Genomic DNA, 25,791 nt, shown 5'->3' on the forward strand with positions numbered 1-25,791 from the left:
CCTTGTGAGAAGCTGCAGTTTCAGCAACCAAAGTAAACAATGGTTATCTGCTGCTGTGGAATGCAACAGGTAGACCCATGATTGGTCTCCTGTGGGTGTTTGGATTTCTTGACCACTCATGGCAGAGCTGGCTCTTGCTCTGTCTGAGACACAGATCTTTGTTAATTCATTCTTGTCTATTCTTAGCTTAGCTAGCTTCTGAAGAAGCCTTTTCCTTTCTATTTCCTTTTAGTATAGTCTTAATGTAACATATATAATAAAATAATAAATCAAGCCTTCTGATCATGGAGTCAACATTCTCGTCTCTTCTTCATCCTGAAAACCCTTGTGACCACAGTCACAAAGATGACCCTGAGAACTGGTGCAAATACAGTCCGGATGAGTTGATGGGAACAAAATCAGATTAAGATCTAATGTACACAAACAATATTGTTATGAAGAGAAGGTTATAATGAATCAGTTCTTGATGCTCTTAAAACCTGTTGTGAATTTCCCATTGACTTCTGTCATCCCGACATATCTGCACACGAAATGAAGAGAACATGAAAGGAACATGAAAGCCAACCTACTGTGCAGTCTGTGTGCTCTAATCAGCGCTGGCATTGTTTGTCAGACTCCTCAGGACAGCAGCTCCTTCCCGAGAGTCGTTTCCTATCCCCTTGTTAGCGTTTGGTGAAGGGCGGCTCTGATGTTGCTTCCGTTCGGCGCAGAAGAAAAGGGTATGCCCAGAAACTTTCCCCACTGTTTTCTTCTGCCAGGGCCATGGATTAGTCTGATAAAAGAGATCACCTTCCTTAAGACCTTTCCTCTCCAATCCTCCTGCGTGGAGCACTCACTGTCAAATTAGATTCAGATTAGAAGGAGCCTAATTAACAGCTTGTACCATTTTCGTGTTGACCTATTGTGCTAAAATTGACTTTGGGAGGATAACAGGCACAGTTAACCCACTTGGTACCAAGATTACCCCAAAAATTCCCTGTCATGCTACCTGTTTCTTGTGCACAGTTTCTTTGGCTTGAACATCTAGCTGATAGATGGTGAAAGGGGAAGCTGTTCAGATCCATTGCTTGGACATGCTCTTTTATGACCCAGCTGCCTAATTTATGTATTTCTTCAGAGCTCCCTATAGTCATGTATCCCACAGTCCCAGGACATACCTTATTTTGTAATGAAACACTGATGATTTTTTTTTACATCCACATCATGATTTTATTAAGTCCTGTGTATCAAAACAGCTCAGCATCACAACTATCAATGTAAATTTGTTTATTCAATACAACAGATGGGTTTGTCCCATAGCTGTCGTGCCTTATCAGTGGATTATCAAACGATATATGCCTTTTCCTGGATCAAATTGCTGTGCATGCTGTGCTCTTCCTTTTCCCTTTGTGTGAACTAGCAAAGCCCCCAGTTTGTGATGCTTTTCAGTGCCCTAATTCCTTTTTGGTTTCTTGGTTTTATGTGCTAAGACCTGTAATATTGTTGGCAGTAGGAGATTACAATACATGCCTCTGTGTTTGTACACATTTCATCATGGTGGGCTGAGCTTTCAGTGTGTGTGGATGTGGGCATTTTGATATAGCAATAATTCATAGCTTGAAGAAAGGGATATCTGCAAAGTACTACTTTTTTAGTTCTACTTTATATATATGTATAAAATTTTTTAAAGTTATTTTAAGATTTTTTCCCTTTTTGATTTGAAACTAGTAATATCAGGCTTTGCAGGGAAAATGTGCTAAATATCTCTGCACACAGACTTTTTGAACAAAAAGCTGCCATGTCATTGTACAGGCTTTCCCTTCCCCCCTCAGTGGGAAAACAGGAACTTCTGGGGGGGCAGTAAATAGCTGAAATACTCAACAAAGAGCACTTGAACAAAAGGCTGGTAACACCTCATTATTGTATCTGCACTATTGTCATTCTAGGGAAGAAAATATTAGGCAGAAGAAAGCAGTGATCCAAATCTGAGGAAATAGAAAGGGGAAAAGGTGTGGAAGTTAGCTAAGTAAATATAATTTAGTTGATTGTGTATATTGGAATGCAGTAATATAAACAGCACTACAGGAAAAGGCTTGGGTTTTTCAGAAGAACCATTTGGGTGGGAAGGTCAAGCTGTAAGCTTGCATAGTGACATGGAGACTTTTTATTCAAAAAGCTTGTGTGCAGTGAAAGATATTTTCAAAGTGTTTTCCCTCAAAGCAAGTGTAGAGCACACTCTCACTCTGCCTGTAATCCCTGAGCAACTTGGCTGTTGCTACCTTACCTAGAGCTCTCCTCCCCATAACCTTGGTGTGTGTGCTGCCTCACTTACTGCTCATGAATCACAGCTCACATGCAGACAGACTTTGACAAAGCCAGTGGCTGCATTTTTGGATATTGGTACTTTCAGCTGCCTGCACTGCCCCAGCAGCTGACCCAGTCACAGCTCCCCTCAGCCTGAGCTGTGATCTGAGCACAGCAGTGGTGGTTGACTCTAAACTGTTTGGTGGTGGAGTCTGACAAGGGGACTGGCCCCATTTATCTGCCTTTCTCATCATCAAGTGGTCGATGCTGTGGGAGCCTTGTCCTCCCTTCTCACAGCTCAGTCTGCGCATGAAACCCTGTCCTGGCCTGCTCACTGGGCTTTGATAGTGCAGGGGATGGGTGGAGGCTGGATGGGATGGAGAGCAAGCAGTGCTATCTCTGTTTCATGTTGTACTGAGGAGATTTCCCTGAAATTTAGAGCCAAGTTCTAGCCTGGGCTAGGATTGAAGGCACACTTTGCTACATCCATCTGTGGGTTGTACCAGCTTTCGGTTTGACAACACGTTTGTCTCCCAGAGGAAACAGCCCTGCTGACAGAGGAGCTTGAAGGAGAATGTGTGGGAAATACCTTACCACTAAGAGGTGTAATTGCTCTAAACACTTTCAGGCATGCAGGATTCATTAATCCATAGTAATCCCTGTAGTTTGTAGCCATTCTGACATCTGTGAGCTGTACTGGGAAATCAGATTTAGAGGAGAAGTGGAATCAAAAGTTCTTGAAAACCCAAAATATATTAGCTGTATTGTGGGGACAGTGAAGCATGTGGGGGAATGCAGTGAGAACAGCAGCTCTTGGCATTTCTGTGTTTATGCATTATCGGAGGCAAATACCGAATTTCTGGTTTCAGACTGATAGCTCATACATGCAGACAGCTGACAAGGTCTCCATGCCTTGCTGTTCACTGCAGTTCACATTCTAGCCTGTGGTGATACCACAAACCAGAGATTTGTTTACCTCAAATACACTGAGCATTAGAGAGCAGTGACTGAGGAGCAGCTTTGTCTGCAGTAACCCTTGCAGGGCATTAACCTCTGGCACAACAGCAGAGCAAATATCTGAGGGACATTAAATAATTTCTGCTCACATATTTTAATCTGGATAAACCAATGGATTGAGGGGTGTTTTTTTTTTCCTTGATTGAAGACTTTTTTCTTGCACTAGAAAGCTGGCATTTGTCACCAGTTGTTCTGTTCTTTGTTTACATAAGGCCCATTGAAGCAGTTGGAGAACATTATACCCTGCCCCACAAATAGGCATGTATACTTAATTTATGACTTTGGTAGTTTGAATTTCGAGTGTCAGGTATCCCACAGACCTTTTTACTTTGTTCTTTTATACTGCATGCACTGCTTGAGTATTTATTATGGAGAGCAGAAAGGCTGTGGGAAGTCCTTCAGGCTTGTGGACTTTTTTCTTCAGATCCTTGAAAATAAAGTTATGGAGCTCGAGAAAAAGGAGTTCTCTAAAAGCATGACTGATGTGTAGAGTTGTTTAACTTGTTTGGCCAATTAATTTTTTTTCATTTGGTATTAATATTTTCACTTGCATATAATTCTTCCTTCATATAATACACTTCATGTAATTCACCCTAAAGTTGCTTTAGTACCCTAAACATCTCTGCAAAACATTAATTGTGGAACACTGGTAACAAGCCTTATATAGGTCTTATGTAGGCCTCTGTTGAAAACTTAATTCTGGATTTGTTCTTGATTCCTTCAAAGTCAACTCTTTCTATTACTACTACAAAAATAATAAAGAGAAAGATAAAGCAGAATTAAAAAACCCAATGTAGCTTGTTGCCAGAAGCAGTGCTAGTATTTCTGATTATCTCTTGTTCAGTTGTGTTTTGTCAACAATTTTGAATATGGCCCTTAGTTCAAAGTTATCTTTGATATATTGGTGACAGATGGATGTTTTGGAAAAGGACATGACTTGAAACTGACTTCAGAAAAATTCAGATGAGAAATGGGGCTGGGGTTTTTCACCAATGAAAGCAGTAGACACGACGGCAGTTTTTTTAGAGACAAGATGAATTTTATCATTGCAATGTTTGTGCCAAGGTGTCATCTCTTTCCAAAAAGCATGTTGTAAGTTGAAATCTTTATGCCATTGGCAACATGGCCAAAATGGTCCTTTCTGACAGTGAAGTCTTTGAACATAAATGCCTCCAGAACAGCATATGCAAGTGTTAAATATTTATAGGCATGCAGTTCTTCTGTGTTGTTATTGCAAAGTGTACTCAGGAAAGAAAGTGATTTTGCCAGAGAAGTAAAAGGATTTTTCATTGAGGTGCTTCTACAACATGTGGATCAGTATTTGTAAAATCTTTAAACTTTACCTAAATATGTGAATCACAGTCCTTAGGGTTGGATTATTATTCCTGAGACTCAATATAGAAGTAATCTGCTTCTAAACAGGCAGACAACAACAAATCTGAATGCAGATTCCTTATTTCTTTATCATCTTATTTTCTTCTCTGTTTGTTGGGCAAGGGGAATTGTTTCAACTTTTGATGACAAGAAGATTCTGTCTCACAGCAAGAAAAAATTCTGTATTGTAGAAAATCAATTTTTGTGGTTTTCAGCTGTGGAAATTAAAAGATACTTTCAGTCTAAAGGTTTTTTTCAAAAAGCAGTTAAGGGTTTCCTCCTGTTTAAATGGATGAAGAATGCAGCAATAGGTTTTTGAATTTTCCATTGCGTCATATCTGGCTTTATGACTTTGTATCTTAGCTATGGGGCAAAATACAAGTTATTCCCAAAGAAGTAATAAGCTTCCTATTTTAATGTAGCAGCTAAGACTTGTGAAACAATGCTGCATGCCCGCTAATTTTAGGCATCTCTATTTACATGGCCTAACAGGAAGATGGAGATGTAAAAATAGCAACAAAGAGCCAGTGACATTATTAATAAAGCAGCTGTATACAGCATTGTTCTCTTGTAGGCAGCCTTTAAACAAAGTGAACTACATAAATAATCATTTATAATTCATAAGGTAGCCATTGTTAGGGATTCTCCTTTAAAAATAATTTACTTTATTAATATAAAAACTATGGCAAAATGACTTCTTCGTTTTTTTCTTGGATGTGTACTCCACATGCACACATGCACCAAATGTTAAAAGTAGCTTACAAAATTTATTGAGAAGCTGGTATTTTTCTACCCTCGGGAGCTATATCCCTTCAAGGGAGATGGGAAGAAGGATGATAGAGTGCTGCAAAACTTCTTTCAAAGGAAGAGTTTGTATGTCTGTGGAAGAGGCAATATCAAGGTTAAGGAAGACTTTTCATGTATGATTTTATTGGATCAGAAGAAAAAATCCTTCTGCCATCATGCTCCAATAAGAAACAATAGTAGTTGTAGTAATAAAAAAAATAGTAAATAGCCACATTGGGGAAGACACATTCAGACAGATACAAATGGTCCTCTATCTTTTGAACTCAGAATCTGCTTCTGCCCTTTTCCAGTTTAAATAATAAAAGAAAAAGTAAATGAGATTGCAGACAGTTATTGCAATTTTTCCTAGTTTTTCTGTACAAGGACAATCATTTCTTCACAATGCACTTCTGAAAAGCAAGAAACAAACATTGCATTCAGTAAGCACAGCAGATCAAGCCTGCACATTTAATTTGTATAAGTGCTTTATAAAGGAGAAATAGTATTCAGAACTCAAGGGCTATACTGTCGTCTTCACCTCCATAAATTTATATGCCTCTACTGCTTGGCTTGAAGTAGTCCCTCTCAGGAAGGACTTCTCAGGAAAACTCTCATGTGTTTGTGAACCAGGCACTGCATTTGTGTAAAGGAAAAGGAATATGTTAAGATTTTGTCTGCCCCACCCAAGCTCCTGAGGTGGAAGGGGGCAGCCCTATCCCAGAGTTAAACTGCAGCTGCACTCTGGAAGTCAGTTCTGTCTTGAGAAGAGATGTGAAATTCATCATCAGCTGACATTCTTGGTGAATGTGAGGAAGCTTCTTTCTTTGTCCAAATCTTAGGTTCATGTCTCAAAACAAGAATTCAAAAAGCTTGCCAATTGTGGTTTTCCTTTTTTTTTCTTTTTATTTAAATTGCCTCAAGGAAGCACTACAAGCTCTCCTAAGTCCTTCCACCAAGTAGCTGATGTTCCTGACTAATGTGAGCTCTCAAATCTACGCATAATTTTATAGTATGAAGATCTAAAATTTAAATCAATTAAATCATATGGCATTGTATGAGTGCAATGATAGGTCTCCTCACAAATCAACTCAGTAAATTGCCCCGGGATCTCCTGTGAGTCACATAGGATTTATTTTTCCTTCTCTACTGCCTGTTTGGGGACAGGACTGTTTAGAGGACTAAACTGAGTGTTAATTCTCAAAGAAATCAGTTACAGGTTCTACTCAGAACTCCAGAATGTATTAATATTTGAGTGTTAAAGAAAAAATCATTCAGCCTTGTAGTTTCACCAATCTTGATTTATAAGCAGGCTTTTGAAAAGGAAAAAATATTGGAATATGGAATTTAATCGCTACTTTTGTATCTGAAGGTGTTTGTACTGAATCTTAAAGTTTTTCCTCAAAAAAGCCATCACCTCTAGAGACTGCACAAAAGAAGCCACTAGGACACAAAAAAATACATATCCTGTGCCTTCTATAGTCTCTATGTGGCTATTCTGCTTGTAATTGTCTGCTTTAAAATTAATACTTGAAGGCGTGGTTAAATGAAAATTTGCTCAGAAAGTAACTGGAAAGGCAGATTATTTTTTATTTGATTCTAATGTGCTATTACTTTACATTCTCCTTTCTCTGCTGCTCAAGGGCAAAATGTAGCAGCAATTCCAGTGAGTAATTCCCAGCTCCATGATACTGCAGTGTTTACTGTAGCAGTACCACTTCACGGTTTCCTGACAGGGCTGGGAGGAGGCAGTGAATTTGGAATCAACAAGCATTTCTGCACAATATCACAGTGTTTCTCTCTAGGAAATCCTAGGTGATGAGAGAAACCCCTGCCGCGGGCAGGCCTCGCTGAAGTGGAAGGAAAAGGGAGTGGCAGCAGCCTTCCTTTCAGTAGCATCCCGCGGGATTGTTCGATAAGAGGCCAGGCAGTCTCCTCTCCTTGGTGTTTAGATGCTCTTGTCAACCTTTAGAGATTGAGCACTGTGGAGGTCACTGCCTTGCACTGTCACCCTTCCAGAGAGGTGAGTAAGTGCTGCTTAGGTCAGGCTGCTTGTCTCCAGTAGCATTTTGTACCACCCCTCTTTATTTTTACATGACACTGTGGCCCTGATGGAGCCACTGATAGCAGCAACCAGTGTGGTCCCAGCCAGCTGCAGCAGCCTTGAGCTTGCAGGTCTTTCTCCTGGCTGCCTATCTCACTGTATTCTGCATCAAGACACTTTCAGACTAGAGAACATGATGGGCACAGACAAGGCTGTCTTCTGCTGCCTCTTTGTAGATGAAATGATGGTAGCACTGTGATACCAAGTTAATGTATGCATAATGTACAGTAACCTATATAAACTACTCCATGTGTGCAGATCCCCAGGCAAAATACAAGGTTGAGTTAGAATTTACAGGCATGGATAAGCAGTACTGTGCTCCTGAATGCAGCCCTCAAACTCCAGAGCATTTAATGTGGAAAGTGCCCTGGGACAAGGACCAATCTTTATGCTTTGTACACATTTTAATGGCCTGTTAATGATCAACCTCCACTCTACTGAGAAGATAAATTTCATGATGATATATTCAAGCCAGATTCTTCACAGTTCCTTGAGATTATTTGTTGTAATTCTACTTTAGAAACAAATGATATATTGATGTGGCATGTAATCATCTCATCCTATTCCATTAACACTTCTACATCTTCCAGTCCTTTTTTGCCAGGGTTGCAGGAAAGGAAGGCCAGTTAAAACCAGAAGTAATGGATCTGGTCAGTGGTTTGTTTAGCTCAGTCTCTAATATTCACTGATACTGAAAACTTAGGGAGGAATGTAAGAAGGAGCATGTACTGCAAGCTTTTCTCCTCTATTATGGTTCTCTAACTTCTAGCAAACTGCACATGTAGGAATTTCCAGTGCTGAAGATTGCTGACTATCCTGACTGTCATGCATGTACATAATATATACAGATAGGGCTGACCCAGAGTAGGTATGATGTTTCCTATGGCATTCTGTGATTTGATTATGTGCTGTGGGTTTTTTCCTTCTTTTTGATTTTGTTTTGTTTTTACAGACCATTTCATTCTGTTTGCTTTTCATCTTTTTGTGTGATAATTTTAGCAGAATGCTTCTTGTCTTGCAAGTCCTAATCCACTCCTTGCTCCCCTCTTTGTGCCACCTGACATTCTGCAGACTTCTGTCATATCCTCCTTCAGTCTTCAACAGAAAATTGGATCTGTCTTTTTTTCTAGCTTTAACTTTCTTTTCTTGTAGGAGCTGTTCTCTGTGCCTTGAATAATCCAACTGAATCATTTTGTAAGTGGAAGGGAGGAATGAGCAGAACATACTCAATGTGTGGGTATATCGTTGATTTATAAAGCACTCTGGAATTTTCTCTTTGGTAGAGGTTTTTATTTACTTTTATTTTTTTTTCCTAAGAGTTTCTAATCTTCCTTTGTAACATTTTGATGACAAGAACAAAATTTACAACCTGAACAAACTCTTGTTTCTTATTTACCTTCTGAATATCCACTACTCTGCCTCTAATAGAGCTTCCTGAGAAACTGTAAGAAATCTGTTGTAGTGATTTCATAATTTTGATGTGGTATGTCTGTGTTTTCCAGAAAACATATCTTGTTTTTTTAATATAGGCTACCTCCTTAAGTTTACTGTGTTACTGGTGTTAGGTCTGGTCTCAGACATTCCATGCATATTTCTCAGGTGAAGCAACCTGTAATGTGCTGCTGGCATGGACACACGATTTCCTTACTGACCCCCACCCCTGGGTTATTTTTCTGGGATGCCAGATGCAGTGAGCTGGAGCACTGTATCACAAAAAATTCCTCATGCATGGGCTGCAGTGGAGAAGGAGTACCTTTGTGATTTACACCTTTTTAGTAGGTGGTAGGTTACTAAGGTGACACGAAATTGGGCGTGCTGCTGCATTTTGCCTGGGTGCTGTTGTCTTTATGCCTGGGCAGTGCCCATTCTGATCAGACAAAAAAGTTTCTCACTTGCATGCCGCCCTCTCTTAGCTCTTCCCAATGAGACTTCATCGTTTCTTGGGCACTCCTGAGTGCTGGCTGAACACCAGGACTGGACTTTATTTACTGGCTCACACATGAGGAGGTCTGGTGCCCAGTTTTTTAGGCATAGGTGCTCCTGGACTCTTTCTGGGGGGTTTGGGGTGGGTGTGGGAGGACTTCCCTGCTTTGTGGAGCTGTGGGAAAGGCAGCAGAGGTCTGTCAGCCCTCGAAGGGCTTTGTCTGAAGTCTCATTCCGGAATAGGTGTGTTCCCTATTGAATGAAGTGTCTGCCAGAAGGCTTTGACCCATTTCAGTCTTGGGTCAGGAGGTTTTCTGGCATGTCATAGGATTTGGACTAAACTCTGGGGTAAGAGAGTTCAGTCTTTGATGAAGATATACATCCGGAACATATTTTGGCACGTGCTGCTTCCAGCAGTTTTCTTTCTTAGGAAATCTATCCTAAATAACAACTCTGGAGGGGGTGATTCTCTGAAGTAATGGTCAGTATTGCCACTGTTTCAGGCCCATTTAGCCTGAGGGGTGTGTGCTGGTGCTGCCACCAAGCCAAGAGCATGACAGAAATCTTGAAGACTAGTGGGAAGATTCAACTGAAACTGGTCACTTGAAAGTAATTAAACAGGCATTCAGAAAATTTTTAGAAATTCTGGCAAAGTAGAAGAGACTGAATTTTGGACTTTGATTAGGCAGAAGTGTTTTCAAAGCTAGGAGAGACTTGAGACCCATAGCTGCTGCTTAAGTTTGGTGCTAAGAGTAGTACTGTGCAAATTATAAAATTGGTACGTCCACTATGACCACTGGTATGCTTCTGTATGCTTCTGTGAGCACTGTGGATTTTAAAATTTTTTCCTAGCAAGGCAAAACCATGAACAATCTAATGAGAGGGGGACACTAGAGAGTGGCTGATGTCAGCTCGCTGTAATGTTTGGTGCTTGAAAAAAAAATGTTTGAGACTGGGAAAGAGAAGCAGTAGGGTAAGGCAATGTATTGATTAGATTGTTCCAGAGTACATTCACATGGCTCTTGAACTGTCAAAGACACTTAAGCAAGGTTCTTCTATCTCTAAAAACCATAGCTGAAAAACATTTTTGAATTTCTTCATCTTTGCACCTTTACTCAGTGTTAGTGGAAATATTTGAAGTTTGAATCTTTCAATTTAAAAACGTGCTCATCACCTTTTCTCTTACAGCAGCAGAAATAAGATTTTTATATTTTGTATTTTAGTCTGGATTGATGTTTGATTTATCCAGCAATTACAGGCTTTCACCTTATTTTTTCTTATACTTTTTTTTAAGTTGAACACATCAAGTGTTCTTATTTTGACTAGTTCGTGAATAAACCTGCAGTTGATGTTGCTGTTGTTATACCTGGTATGGAAATTAACCTGTTGAATTTGCCTTGGGAAGACACTCAAATTTGGGATTACCCCTAGTGAAAGAGATAGATAGATAGATAGATAGATAGATAGATAGATAGATAGATAGATAGATAGATAGATAGATAGATAGATATCCTGCTTATTTTGAGTGGTCCTTTTCGATTTGCAGGGGTTGCAATTGCCCTGATGCTACTGCTGGGCAAAATGCCCCTTCCGTGAAGAAAAAAGCAATGATTGTGCTCGCTCTAGTGGCAGAAGGCAGAATTGTTGTGTCACTTCATGGATGATGTGTGAGAGCACAAAAACTCTGATTTAAAGACACTTTTAAAGTGCAGTGTAAACACTTACTCCATTTAGCCTGAGCTGGAAAAAACATTAAAAAAAAATCTTTATCTGTAAATAATCTGCAAATAAATCAATAAATCTGTAAAATAAAACCAGCTGGAAATGATACCATTAAATCTGCCTGTTCTTATGACTGACTGTCCTGGATATATTTAACAGGAACGGTAGAGGGATATTTCTCTTTTTCTCACTGTTTTTTTTCTCATTAAAATCCACACCAGCACCACCATCTTGGTATGTAGCCAAGGCAGAAAAGGATGGAGGTTGAGACATTGACAGGCTGCTTGTGCTGCTGATAAGGTAGCTCCTAACTTGTGATTTAGTAATGAAATAATGATGTGCAATAATTTACAATGGTGTCTCTGTCCTCTAGTCATAAATCTCCTCTGCTAGGAAGAGGAGGCAAGATGTCCTGCTTTCTCCTTGCTGGATGCTGTCCATGTTTAGGTGGCTTTGCATACAGTAGGCAATTCGTGCTGCAAAAGCACAACTCTTCTAGTTTCCATCTGCCATCCTTTTCATCTGCGCCAGCAGCAACTCCATATAAATCCTGCAGTGCTTGTGGTCACAGGAAGCATCTCTTGGATAAAGAATAGGAAAAGCTTCTGGCAAACGTACCAAATTTTTGTTTTGGTTTGGTTTTTTTGTGGTTTTTTGTTTGTTTGTTTGTTTTTGTTTTAAATAGGTGAGCCTTGGGTTTTTCTTCCTGTCAGTTCTGCTACAATGAGACTTCTTTTATTGTGGAAAGGACATATACACATTTTTAACTGTGTTGCTGAGTTAACCACTCAGGAGAAATGCTGGAGAATTCCAAACCCTGGTATCACTGGAGAGGAGTTGTTACATCGTAGTCTTTTGAATGCAGGTGGCAAGTACAAATTTTCTTTTGCAGTTTTTAAGCTGCTTTGAAAAGCAAAGCTGGATACACAGATTCAAGCTCACACCTGCTTTTATACCTGCTGAATTATGACACGAGACAAGTGTCTCATGTACTAACAACAAAGCCCTCTTTTTTTTAAAGTGACTAAATAATCCAATACTTTTGAAGTTCTCAGCACTGCAGAAGAATTATGGCATTTATTTAAGGGTTTGAATATGTAATTAAGCATCTAATTTTAAACCTGCACGCTCAATAATGTTGGATTTTGCTACCAAGTTACTTCCTTTTTACGGTGTCTGCCAACTGCTGAAGTATGCATTAGTGCATTGACATATTAATGCATTTTAGTAATGCAGGTACCTGATGAAGCAGCAGCCAAATGACCACAAAATAAATGTCTGAGTTGAAATCAGATCCTGCCATAAACAACAGAAAACTGCTTGCCTTTATCTTGCACTGACATCCCTATTCCCATCTGACTAGAAAAACTGGACCCATTGGTGGAGCCCTTATAGTCTTAGGATCCAGCATCCCCTCTCATCCATTACCACATTAATGGTAAAATGCATTATTTTCTTGGGCCTTCTTCATGCCTTTCCCTCCCCTTTTCTTGGGCTCATTTTTTCCAGAATAGTAGTATGTTCCTGTAATTCTAATTAAGCATATTCTGACTTGCTCATAAATTAAAACCAAATACTTAGCTATTACTAATACACTCTAGCCTACCTGGTCATAGTGAGATAGAGGCCTTCCCCAGTTCCTGGGTGGAGCCTTCTCCCTTGTCTTAGAGCTGACCTGGAGCAGTGAAGGTGGCTGTGCACCATCTGTGCTCACTGAATTACTGCAGGCACTCCCCAGCTGTTGCTGATGTTGGCTTTCCAGCATTGCTTGCCTATCACTCACTTGCCAGATTCTGTACGCTGGATGCTCGTTGAGGTGACATGTGAATGCAGTCCACTTTTTCCCAGTGGGGAGGTGTGATGCCAAGCCAGTAGGAGAAGTGGCATTCTCAGCTCCAGCAGATACAGCAGTGTCACCCAGTTTGTACTGATCTGTTAAACAGCAAAGCTGTCATGTAAGGGGCAGTCAGAAAATTACGAGGCAGGCATTTAACACCAGAGAAACAATCTCGGTATTTAGCATGCTGAGAATACCAGCTAATCATGGAAGGCTTGTCTAGATGTCTGGATTCCTTTGGCTCCTGAGGTATTTTGTAGATGCTGACGGCCAGTGTGAACTTTGAATCAATTTATTGCGTATGTTTACATATGCAGCGAAACCATTTGCCATATCATTTAACTACACGGAGTGAATTGTTGACCATGAGCTGATCTGACCTTTTCAGGTCTAATCAAGAAGTCTGAAATATTATTTTAGCCTGTCAGCTCCAGTAATATGCTGTAAGAGTATCTGGATCTAACTGAAAATGTCAAATGTGCTCTAATATGCAACCCATCAAAGTTACGATGCAGGAACCAGTTAAGAATATAAATCTGTAACATCTGTGGTGCATCTCAATTGCCTGGGTGAGTTGTTCTGCCATTGATACAAGCCAGCTAAAAATGTGGGTTAAAAGCAATTCTTCGGAATACATGTGAGGTGTACAGGCACCTAAATATTAAAATTATCTTGGAAGAGGGGGGATAACTCCAGGTTCGAATACTACTGGAAAAAACAGGGCCCAGCATGAATACTTGTGCTCTAGGGAATGTCTTGCTAGCTTTAGTGTGTGGTTGTGTAAGATTAGTGGTCTCATGTAACCTCAGAATTTTCCTTTTTAATTTTAATAATTTGCCACTTGTGAAGATTTTGTTCTTTCAAATAATAATCTATTATATAAACTGGGGTATCCTTATCAATCTTATTGCATTTAGTAGGAAAAATTTTTCCTAGTCCTGTGCATTTCATGAAAAATCTACTTCTATATTTAAAAGTGTTCTAAAAATCAACACTTATAAGCAGAGTATTTAATGATTAAACTTTTAAATTTTTTTTCCTCACCTTCAAAATTTCTGTTCTTGGTATTTTATAAGATACTCAGATCTAGGATAAATCTGCCTTCAGTAATTATTTATCAAGCATGAGATCAGTTTTTTATCTGTATAATTTCTGGATGATGAATTTAAATTTGGATTCAAGTGTATGGATGTAATGAAAAACAACTTTGTATCCTGTGAAAATGGTATTTTTCTTTAGCTAAACAGTCTATCAAAATTGTTTAGCCTTAAAACAGTTGTTACACTAAAATTGAGTTGCTTTTTATCTGATTGTGGGTAGTTCTTGCAATTTGAGGTGCTATTAACTGAATTGCTACTATTAGTAAAACGTTGTTGGAAGTAGAATTAAAATGAACTATGGGAAGCATTGCTGAACCGATAACTTTGCATTGAAAATAGTGTGTTTTAAAGGCTCCACTTAACGCTGTTTGAGCTGCTCTTACTAGGCAATGCTGCCCTCCCCTGGTATGCTGCGAAAAGCAGGAATTTTTTATTCCAGTTCTAGAGCTTCCCGTTGGAGAGAAATTCGTGTGTTGGTGAAAACGTTTAGGGGTGAAAATGCTCCTTCTCTCTCTCCTCTTAAGAGAGAAAAGCAAACTCCAAACAAACCATAGAACAGACATTTGTGCAGTGCTTTTTTGTATGCATGATGCAGATGTAGATGAATGTACAAATAATATACATCTAATCTACTGTCAATACATGGTAGAGGGTTGAATTAAGTTTGTGTGGCAATTTGGAAGATGAATTGAAGAAAAAATAAACAGATACAAGGTGGTAGGAGGACCAATGACAAGAAGTTTTTCTGTAACAGTATTGTCTTCTAAACATGAATGATAAATCTCTAAACATTATATGTATGTTCAATTCTGCAATAGAGGAGTAAATGTGACCATGGCCAGCAGCTTGCATGGGAATAGGATTGGCTCTTGTGCAAATGAAGATGTAGCAAAACCATCATCTACTGTCAGGGTCTGTTGATGACAAAGATATCACCACCAAGTCCCTTCACTGCACAGTCCTGAGAGCTGAGGAAGGTAGTCCAAGGAAATATTACTTTTGATGGTCTGTTCTTTAATGTATTTCCTCAGATGTCTGGTACTAACTGCTGCTGGAGATAGAATATTGGGGTAGAAGGTTCTTTAAGCTGCCCAGCTGTGGCTCTTATGTGTTAAATGCGTTGCTATTTGCTTTAATTTTGTAATCTTTCCATTTCTCACTGCTAGATAATTTCACCATAGTCCAGATAGAGCAGAAATAGTTAAGCCTTGTTGCAAATAAGGAATTTTAGTTCCCACATCTGAGTCTAATAAAGTGTGTGGAGTGAGCTTTGCTTTTTGTTTGTTTGTTTTTAAGGTATAAAATGTCACTTTCTTTTTATGGTTAAGATTTTTCTAATTGCTGGACAACTTGAAAAACACACAACTTTTTTTTTCCTGTGGCATATGACTTACATTTTGCTTGCTCCTCATTCCTTTTAATGCATTGGAGATCACCTAGCATTGGAGGAAATTGGAGAGAGTATGTTAAAACCTCTGGTTTGTGTATTTTTTTGTGTCTTAGAGCTGAACAGACTGCCACATTAGGAGGGAGGTTTTTCTCCCAGACTGGTTTGCTTGAGGACTTCGCTTGAGTGTGAGTCCTTGTCTACTACTTAGGGTCAAGTCACTTGGGAGATGTTTTAAGAGCTGTGGAGTACAATGACATTCCCAATGTGACTTGCTCTTCTCCAGTTGCAGTTGTATGTTGTAGTGGTGTTGATATTTTACTACAGCCTTTTACAGTAGGGTTTAGGAGTTGTTCTGTGTCTGTGGTGCCTGCCAATCCACAGAGCAGGTGTGGGCCATTCTGAGCTGGACCCCAACTAGTAAGTGACCTGTGACTGTGGCAGGTAGAACCTGAAGATCCCAGTGGTCTTCCACAGGCTGCTGTTTCTAAAGTGACATTGCTGGCAGGAAAACAGCAGTGTTTGCCTTCATGCATCAGCAGGAAAGCTACAATAATCAATCCTTTTGGGAGCATAGCTGTAAAACCACTGCAAGTATGGCTCCAAAGTAGTTAAAGGTTGGGCTAAATCAACAGATAAGATGCCTTTCCCTTTGTGACACCCTGCCACAGCAATACCAGTTTTATATGTTCTTTTTTGTTGGATCAGTATTTTGCCAGTGCAGCATCCCCATTCAGCTCATTGAATGGTTCATGTGAACAGCAGTCTGAGGTCTAGAACTGTGTGACAGATTTCTTTCTTCTCCATAACTTTTGCAGGTGCTGGGGCTGCTGGTGTGGACCCTGATTGCTGGAACAGAATACTTTCTCTATCCAGCCTTCGGCTGGGTGATGTTTGTAGCTGTGTTTTACTGGGTTCTCACCGTCTTCTTTCTGATCATCTACATGACAATGACCTACACCAGGATCCCGCAGGTGCCATGGACCATGGTGGTAAATATACCCATTCTTTGTTGTTCCAGGCTTGATGGGTTTCAAAGTGAATAAAATATTGATGCATTCTACATGTATATTTTACCAGCTCTACTTGTACTCTTTGCAGATTTTTCCTGATTACTGTGTGGCTGCAGTGTTTAACTTTCATACTACCCAGACACTTTCAAAGCACTTTTTCTATGATGTTTCACCATTTTGTTCAGCCATTGATGTAGTGACTTGATTTTTCATGTGTGTGTGACTGACACTTATGCACAGTGACCTCTTTTTCTCTCTGTAGTGGTTATGTCCCATGAAGAACGAGTCTGTTGCTGCCTCTGAGGTAACAGACTCGGCCAGATGGCTTAAACAGCAGAAATTCCTACTGGAATCAACACCATGCATTAGAAGCAGGACTCGGGCTCTTAAAACATGAGTCTTCCTCTGCTAAAGTTAAAGCAAGGATAGTTCAGAGGTAGCAAGACTCTGACAATCCATATGTAGTCTACTGTGAAAATGGTGCTGAAAATTATTTAATGTAAAATATGTACCATGTAATCCTTTGCTTTGAGCTCAAGAGTTAAAGCAAATCAGATAAACAGCTACTGTAATTACAGAAAAATTTCACAGGCACTTAAAATGCAGATCCAGTTTTTATGGTTTGAGCAAACCTGGCCAGCTCTAACTCTCAACAGTATATTTTTACCTCATTTGCATAACAGCCTGGTCTTCAGGATAGTAGATCCTAAAAGTCATTGTCATTTTAGCCAACTGGCTATTTGTGACCCATCTAAGAATCACTATAAACTTTATCTTTGCATTCGTTGGATGCAGTGAGATACTGTTCTCTTTTTTTTAACAGCTAAATATTATTGACTAGAATTCTGTTATTTCTATGATGAAATGTATTTGACTTCTGTGTTGCTAACAGCCTGTTATCAGCTATATTGTGTGACTATCAGCTATATGTGACTAAAATTGAATATTAGAATACTCTCCTCTTTTAGTGTTCCCATTTGCTGCTGCAATAAATAGCCAGCTATAGCAATTACTAATAAGAACAACCAGGATTATGTTCAGATAGCTTCTCTATTTTCGAGTTTCATAACCAGCAATTACCATTAAGGCTGTAACACTGCTATAGAAATGTTGGATTATTTCAATTACAGCAGTAATGTATCTGGGTATGTTTAAAGGTGTGGGTTTTTTTTTTCCCCATTGCATTACATGTAAGTAAAGTACATTCAAAGAGAGAGCATCTTTATATCCATTTGAATAAAGCTTTGGTCATTACCCTTCTTTATCAGTTGAATGCTATTATGAGGCAACTGCACATAAATGAGTTCCCCTGATCTATGGTGGCAGACAAACTGGAATATTTGATTTGTTTCTATTTCATATTGAGTATATTTCTTGCTCTGAGTTCCAAATAAATGTAAGTCCAAAAGGTAGTCTCCTTTCATATAAAAGGGTCATTTAAAGAGAAAATAAATACAAAACAAATAAAAGATGCTTGTGTTCTAGCTTGTTTTGCCCTAAGGTAGAGTTTTTGAGAACAGAGCTTTTGGGAACAGCCCTCGAATTGGTCCTTTGCTGCTCCTGTATGGCCAAGAGGAACATTGAGTCTCTTTTCAGAGAGGTGCTTTTAAAGTCTTTGTTGGAAAGAGCATGACACACACCTTTTTGAGTGAGTTTACACTCACCTTTACCCTATTCTCTGAAGAATCCTGAATTGCAGTATCTGCCAGTTATTGCTGTGCTTCCTTAGGTGACAGTTAGCTCAAACTGTTCCTATTGTACGCAGTATCCAAAATTACATCTGGACATCTCTGTTGTAAATTCACTTTTTGCAGGTTAAGCACATTACCAAATTGCTTAAGATGCAGTTACTTTTACTGCAAATTTATCCAAAAGACATGCTTCAAAACTGACTCTCCTTCATAGTGCAAGTTTTTTGCTAAAACAATCAATGGAAGCTTTTAAAATCTGGTGAATTTGAATTTAAGAAGCAGATGGTAATTTAGCATGAACCATTTGGTTTGAGTAATATATTGGCAGCAAAGGCCCAATCAGCTTGCACTGCATTCCATCTTCCCCAACAGTGTTATTTCCCAGAGCAGCACTTTGCAGAAATTATGTGCTTTTCTCTTTTTTCTACATGACAAGATATTGCAGGGATTTGTAGCTTTCCAGTGTAATTGAGTCTTTTTGGAATGGGAAATGCGAAAATAACAACAAATACTTTAGGTAATCAAATTTGGGGTTTCTAAATCAGTGCTTTACAGAAGTTCACCAGAACCTGCCAGTTGTTGGCATCTTATCCTAAAACTGACAATTTGATATTTTATTGCTGTACTGCCCAGATAAAGCAAGGGGAGAGATCTGTGGATAGACATAGTACCTTTTATTAGACAAGCTGATATAGGTGAGATGAACCCTCACTCATTTGTAAGTGTGTGAATCAAATCTCAGGTGCCAGTCCTTGGACTCCATCTCAGTGCTGAGGCACTGCCCAGGCCAGTTCCCTGGGAAGGGATGGATGGAAGGATAAGTGGATATTTTCCACTGTTCCTTCTTAACTTCTCTTCTTGAGCTACAGCTTTTTTTAGATTTTGCCAAAGCTGGTTAAAAGTGAATTAAATTGTGGGTAATTGGCATAAATTCCTGACATTCAGTGGGTCACACAGTGGGAATGAATAAGTTGGAGTTGTACCAGCTTGGCAACATTTAGGCAACTAGAGCAACAGAGTTACGGGTTATATTTGTGTGACACTCTGGAGTGTAGAACTGGGGTCAGAAGCTGAAGGGAGCTGATTATGTACATGAGACCAGGTCTATATTGAGTTACCCATTCCTGGAATTGTAACTAGATGCAAAGCATATCAGAGGCATTCCACTTAAATATGGCACCAAATTTGTATGCCTTAGACAAGTAGTAGAGTGGAGTTTAAAAGGATTTAACTTTTCTTTTTTAAAGAAACTTCTATGACCAAATAGTAAAAGAGCAAAGGACAAAGTTTCATACATACATTTTTCATCTTCTTAGACATCTGTTCTCTCTTCCTTTCCTGTTCTCTCTCACATGCAAAAACCAAACAAACTTTTTGTTTGCTCTCTGTAGGGTTATGTGAGGTCCTTGTTATTTGCTCTGCTTCTTTCTTAGTAATAAATATAAGTATCCTGAGACATTCACTTTGCCTCTTGAAAGAGAAAATGCAGCATCTGCCATGGGTCTTGATGACCCATGTAGTCTCCAGTCAGACTCTTCTCCTCCTTGGATTTACCTGTTTCTTTCTCCACTTAAAAACAGACCAAAGGGAAAGGTACTGAGAGATGGAAGAATACAACTGAGAAAAAAAAGTCACTCTCTTTATGTCCTTCAGTAGTGTAGAAAACGAAGTTTTGGAAGCTTTATAAATACTCTCTGTATGCCACGAGTTATTGGTTCCTATCTTTGTGTAGATTAGAAGTGTAATCAAAGTGCAGTTTGATCTTGTTTCTTTGTTTGTTTTTTATCATGTAGAGTCATATTCTTACTGCCTAACCCTTAGATTGTAGGTAACCAAACTGAGTCCTTATTTTCACTTCTGGAAAATCACAGCACACCGACTTTAATACTTTTCTGGATTTAGTGTGATGGAGAGAACAGTTTGTCCAAAATATCGTTCAATGTTTATGGATTTTCAAAGCAGTTAAATCTTAATCTTACAGATAGAAACATGGAAGAAGGCAAAAAGTTAAAAATGTTAGTTAAGAATGACATTTCTGGTGTACCCTGTATGTGTTCAGTGTATTTCAGAAGAGAGTTTTGTAATGTTGGAAAACAGATGCCTGTGCATATTAATGATGTGTTTGTCTTTTCAACAGGGTCTGTGTTTTAATGGAAGTGCCTTTGTTTTGTATCTCATTGCTGCCATTGTAGATGCATCTTCAGTTACCAAAGATCTGGACAATCACAATTACAACAGCTGGGCAGCTTCTTCAGTGAGTTCATTTTTTGTTTAAATCAGTTCTGCATCCAGTAAAGGTACAGCAAATGAAGTCTCGTTGGAAGTATGGGTTGAAGTTGCAGGTGTTCTGCATTTTGAAAAGCTGCAGAGTGATAGAGCTCACATGCAAAACCTATAAGTAGCTGCAATTTAGTTGATAGTTTTTAGAGGTGACTAGAAATTCCACCAGGAGATGACAGTCACATCAGAAAAGGCAGTAAAGTTTTTAAGATCACACTGATTTCCTCCTCCCTGGCCCCATTTATTACCAGCTCTCTGGCTGAGGTCAGAGCCTGAACATCAGAGCAGACAAAAAAGATTGTGTGAGCACCCCAATGCACCTGGACAACTTCAAAGGCAGTTTAAACTAACTCAGCTAACTTTGCATAGTTATGCATAAGATGCATTCAGCTTTCTGTGGGCTGAGCTATTGTCCACATTGTCCACACAGTACCTTGGGGAAAGCCCTGGAATAGTATTGCTGTTTCCACAATGATCTTCCTGTTACAGCTTCAACTTTTGATAATCTTTCCTTTGAGTTGCAAGGGCAACGTGTGAAAAATCATGTAACGTGATCAAATCACTAATTAGTTAGTCTGACATTACTATCTTAGTGATTAGAAGTCCAAAACAGTCAAAGTGGATAAAAAATAACTTAAAACAAAAAGGAATAGAAAAGAACCTTATCGCTTTTTGAGTTAGGTGAATACATTCCCTAGCAAAGTGAAGAGAGTTGTAGAAGAGCTTATTTCATGTTGTGGCAACAGGAGTCAAATTCAATTGTATACAAGAATTCCAAATTAGTGAGTGTTCATGCTTCTGCAGTTGTCCTACTGACTATTCACAAATCCTGTCTGAAGCTTTTTTTTGTATGGCCATGAACACAGGAACTATGAGCACCTGCTCTGTTTTTGTCCTGGGAATTGGATCATTAAATCCCTGTCATTTCAGTGGTGTTCAGGGTCTTCTCTCTTGGCAGTTTGTAACTACAGATCTATTACTCAGTCACTGCAGCTGACAGGAACTTGCTTGCTGCTAGATAAGCTTCCATGCTGATTCAGGTTTTATGCAAAATGCATGACTGTTCAGTGTCTCATGGGAGGTTTGGATTCTCTTCTAATACTTCCTAATAATGTTTATCTAACACAGTGTCTAAATAAACTATTAAATGTGGATTCTTGCTTTCAAAATCCATTAAGGGTTTCATGGATAGAGGATTTAGCAAATCATCTATCCCCAGTAGTCATTCTGTTAGAAAGATTTTAGATGGAGCTTTTATTTAATAAGAAACAAAATCATTGGAAAAAGAAGAATGCTCCAGTATTTTATTGTAATAAGATTTTACATCACCATCTACAGTTTTTTGGAGTTAGAGATTAAATTTGCATTAGACAATTCTCGCCAAGAGCCCTCTGTTGAAAGGCTTAGATTTCTGCCTGGATGCTCAGCATGTGAGCATCACAGTGCCTACTGTGCTCAGCAGTGCCTACCCATGCCAATGATGGCATATAAGCCAGGAACAACTGTAGAATCATAAAATATTTTTAGGCTGGAAGGGACTTCTTGGAAGCCATCTGGCCCAACTCCCTCCACTCCTACAGCTGGGCTAACTCATATCAGGCTACCAGGGCCTTGTCCACTTGAATTTGAGTATTTCCAAATATGGCCATTCCACAATGCCTGTGTTTGATTACTCACACTGTGGGTTGGGGTTTTTTTTCCCTAATATCTAATTGAAATTTCCTGTCCTGTAACTTGTGTTTGTTCCTTCTTGTCCTATCATTGCTCAGCTCTTAGAAAAGTGGTGTTAATCTTATTTGCAGCGACAGCTTTACTTTATTCAGTTACTAGCACAAAACATTCTGGTATTTTCGTTAAGACCATGTTGAATATTGTCTATTTTGAATAACATGCAGTGATTAACAGGAACTTAAGCACTAGTGCTGAATTGGACTTTATCAGTACAAATGAAATAAATCTAGCCTGCTAAAGAAGGCTTATAATGTTATCAATTTCTGACAACGTAGTAATATGACAGCGTGGTTGTTGTCAGTGGGGAATATCTTTATCCATCAGTAGAGGACCTCTGGAATAGGTAACCTAATCAGCAGTGCTGTTTGAGAACACGTCTGGGTCTGCATTTAAATCCAAGCTTTCTCTGTAAGGAGACAGATGCACTGTGAGGCGTGCTGAGGTACAGGTGGGCTGTAGACAATATCTGGAACACAGCAGCAGGGGCAGGGGTGCTAGCTTGAGCTCACTTTGTCCCACAGACAATTCCTCAGCCTCTAAAAGTGGCAAGTATTTACATTGGTGGCAGTCCAATCTGTAAGATATGAGGCTATATAATGAGGAATTTATTTAAAAAGTTGAAATATGTCATGTTTTGTCTGCTCCAAGCCCATACTTCTAGGCATAGTGTAAGCTTACTTTTACGCAGTGTTGGCTGTGATGGCCACACAAGCACAAGGTGAGAGTGTGCCATTTTTGTCAGCTTGCTATTTTCCTTTTTCCCAAGTCCCATAACTTTTTTTTTCCCCTTAGAAATTACAGTGCTCTCAAATATATTTATTTCCTAATCTATGTTTTCCTCTCTCTCAACAGTTCTTTGCCTTCGTGGTTACCTCCTGCTATGCTGGAAATACATATTTCAGCTTTATATCCTGGCGATCACGAACTTTGCAGTAAATACTTAGTTAAAGTGAATTCTGTTGTGTAAAGTACCTTGAGGTTATCCAATTTTGATAAAAGCTTGGAAGAGGGGTGAGGTATTTTTGAACATTTCTCCTAGAACTGACATGATATAAACTGAGATAAATTGATTATTTATAATAATGCCATCTTTAGAGACATTTTTAACCTGACTTTGTACTATATAATAAAATTTCATACTGCTTCTTTTAAAATTAACATAGTATTTTTCTAGACATTGTATAGTTGTTACTACTAGACCTTTAAAAAATCTTACTCAATGTGCCACGTATGTAAATGTAACTTTTTAAATGTTACAGTTATACTTTTGATACTGAAGGCTACCAAAACTAAGATTGATATTGTATTATTATGTATGAAAAAGTGACATTATGCAGAAAAAAAACACCTGAAAGTTTAAAAAATAAATAAATAAATGCTCCACCTGTACATGTTTTGTAAACTGAGAGTAGAAGCTTGCTTTTTAAATTTATTTTTCAGAGTACAATAGATACTACCAAGAATTCTGATGATCCTGTCGGTGTGCATAGTGTAACAGCTTCTCAGATCATGAGGTTGCTTTTGGTTACTGTAGGTCTGAAGCTGAAGAAATGTTGTGCCTGGAACACATTATCTTAACAGGTTTCTCAGATCCAACAGGCTCCAAAGCAGGAGCCCAGACAACAGCCCCTTAGTGCTCAGTGCTCAACCTGCTGAGGGCATCACAAATCTCTGGCTGAAGGTAACAAACACTTCTTGTTTCTCAGCAGACTCTCGTTTCTTGGGTTTTCTTCTCCTCAGATGAGGCCATTACTCTCTCTTATTAAAATCTGAGCTTCTAAATCCTATTAAGTAATACAGAGATTAAATCCACAGAAGAATTGTCAAGACACCAGTGCTACAAGCAAGGAATTTCCTCCCTCCTTTCCTGTCTACTGGCATCATCTGCAACTTGTTAGTTTAACAAATGAAGTTGGTACTCCTATTTAAATAACTTTGAATCAAGCAGAAGTATGACAGAATATGACTTTCAAAACAGATACCTTTGAAAATTACTTTCAAATACAAATTACCTAAAGATTTTTTTCCCAGAAATTACATGGTGAGTGAAAGGTTGTGATTATTTTATGATGTTATGTAAAGCTTTCCTCATTTAAAACTACTGGTGAACCTTTTATTCTTGGATTAAGAAGCTTTGGATTCCCTTCTAGTCTTCAAAAGCTTATTTGGTTGATAATATATGGTAGCAGAAAAATCTTACTGCTTAAAAAACATTCTTTATTTCTCCTTGTAAATAAATGGTGTGTGGTTACTTTGTATATATGCCTTGCAGAAGATATATCAGCAGACAGCTAATTCCCTTCTTGATCACATGGTTTTCTTCTTGATTATCTATCAGTCATAAGATTTCAGTGTAAGGGAAGCCAAGATATTATTTAAAAACCTATACTTGCCTGCAAATTGCATTTGGCCTACACAACATAGGTCAGGCTGTCTGCTGCTTGCTAAATTTATCCAGTTGTGAGAAGGAAGAATGGCTACTAACTCTGCATTTTATCTACACAGATAAAATGTGTCATTAAAATCCTGTATGCTCTTTTCCATCGCTGGGAGTAAAAAGAATCAAAGGCATTGAAGTGATCCAAGTGCCAACTGATAAAGTGTGACTAGAAATATAGCCAGAATTAAAATTTCATCAGTGACTTCTCACCAGTTAAAAAGCTTCAGTAGTGATAGAAATTCTTCTTAATTAACATTTGATGTATCTATTTCAACTCCAAAGGATGTGACTATGTTTGCACAAACATTTCAAGATTTTGTAGTAACTGCAATGGTTTGGTCTAAACTCATAACCCAGACCTCATTTGTGGACAGAGGCAGTAAGAGGGAGGAGAGCTAAGAGGAGGTTCTGTTTCGTCCAGTTTACCTAAAACTGTCATGGCAACTGTGTGTTACATGTCAGAGTTGCCCTTTAATGTAAGATAAAACCAGATAAGGAGTGATTCTGGCAAAATACCTACGTACTCTCTGAGACTTCAGTGCTGATCCTCAAGGGAAGATCTGCAGAATGGCTTCTGAAGGCAAATTGAATCCTTAATTCTGAATTTAAAAAAATACATACTAGGCAAAAATTTGCTTTGTACTTGGCCTTGCTTTTTTTTTGTTTTTCTTCACAAACCATAACTTACCTGCCTTGCTCTGTCCTTTCACAAAGATAATTATCTTACTTCCCATGCTCTTTCTCATCTGTTGTCCAGGTACCAACTGTCTTGTTTTTTAAATGTTCTGAATATCCAATTAAAATTGGAGGAGTCTGCACAAGCTGACCATTCCTTTTGGAATTTGCTCCTCCAGTTTCAGGCCTGAAGAAAGGCATAAGCACCCAAAAGATTATCTTCCAGTTCACTCGTCTTAAATATTGATTTGGAAACCATGAGTTAATGCATTTGTATATTCTAATATTGATAAAGAAGATAAGCTAGCTGTGATTTATCATATAACAATTGAAACATGGTTTGTATCTGCTGTAGGTTAGAAGTTGTAAGATTGAAAGAAGCCTTAAAAGAACTGGTAAGTGAAGTCATTAGTGAAATGCTTAATACAGAT

At 38.7% G+C, this 25,791-nt stretch overlaps 1 protein-coding gene across 2 annotated transcripts in view; it reads left to right on the top strand.

Moving 5' to 3' along the window:
• The window catches only part of CMTM8 (CKLF like MARVEL transmembrane domain containing 8), a 35,408-nt gene extending 11,774 nt beyond the window's left edge, over nt 1-23,634 (top strand). The window contains exons 2-4 of one of the 2 annotated variants that reach the window (XM_036406524.2): nt 16,349-16,522; nt 20,372-20,488; nt 23,098-23,634. In XM_036406524.2, coding sequence (XP_036262417.1) covers nt 16,349-16,522; nt 20,372-20,488; nt 23,098-23,181 — 375 coding nt within the window. In that variant the 3' untranslated portion in view covers nt 23,182-23,634. The remainder of the gene's footprint in view (nt 1-16,348; nt 16,523-20,371; nt 20,489-23,097) is intronic. The other variant, XM_054515851.1, reaches the window with a different exon arrangement.
• The last annotated feature ends 2,157 nt before the right edge of the window (nt 23,635-25,791 follow it).

This window comes from Molothrus ater, chromosome 1, assembly GCF_012460135.2.
Source record: "Molothrus ater isolate BHLD 08-10-18 breed brown headed cowbird chromosome 1, BPBGC_Mater_1.1, whole genome shotgun sequence".
NCBI classification, from domain to species: Eukaryota; Metazoa; Chordata; class Aves; order Passeriformes; family Icteridae; genus Molothrus; species Molothrus ater.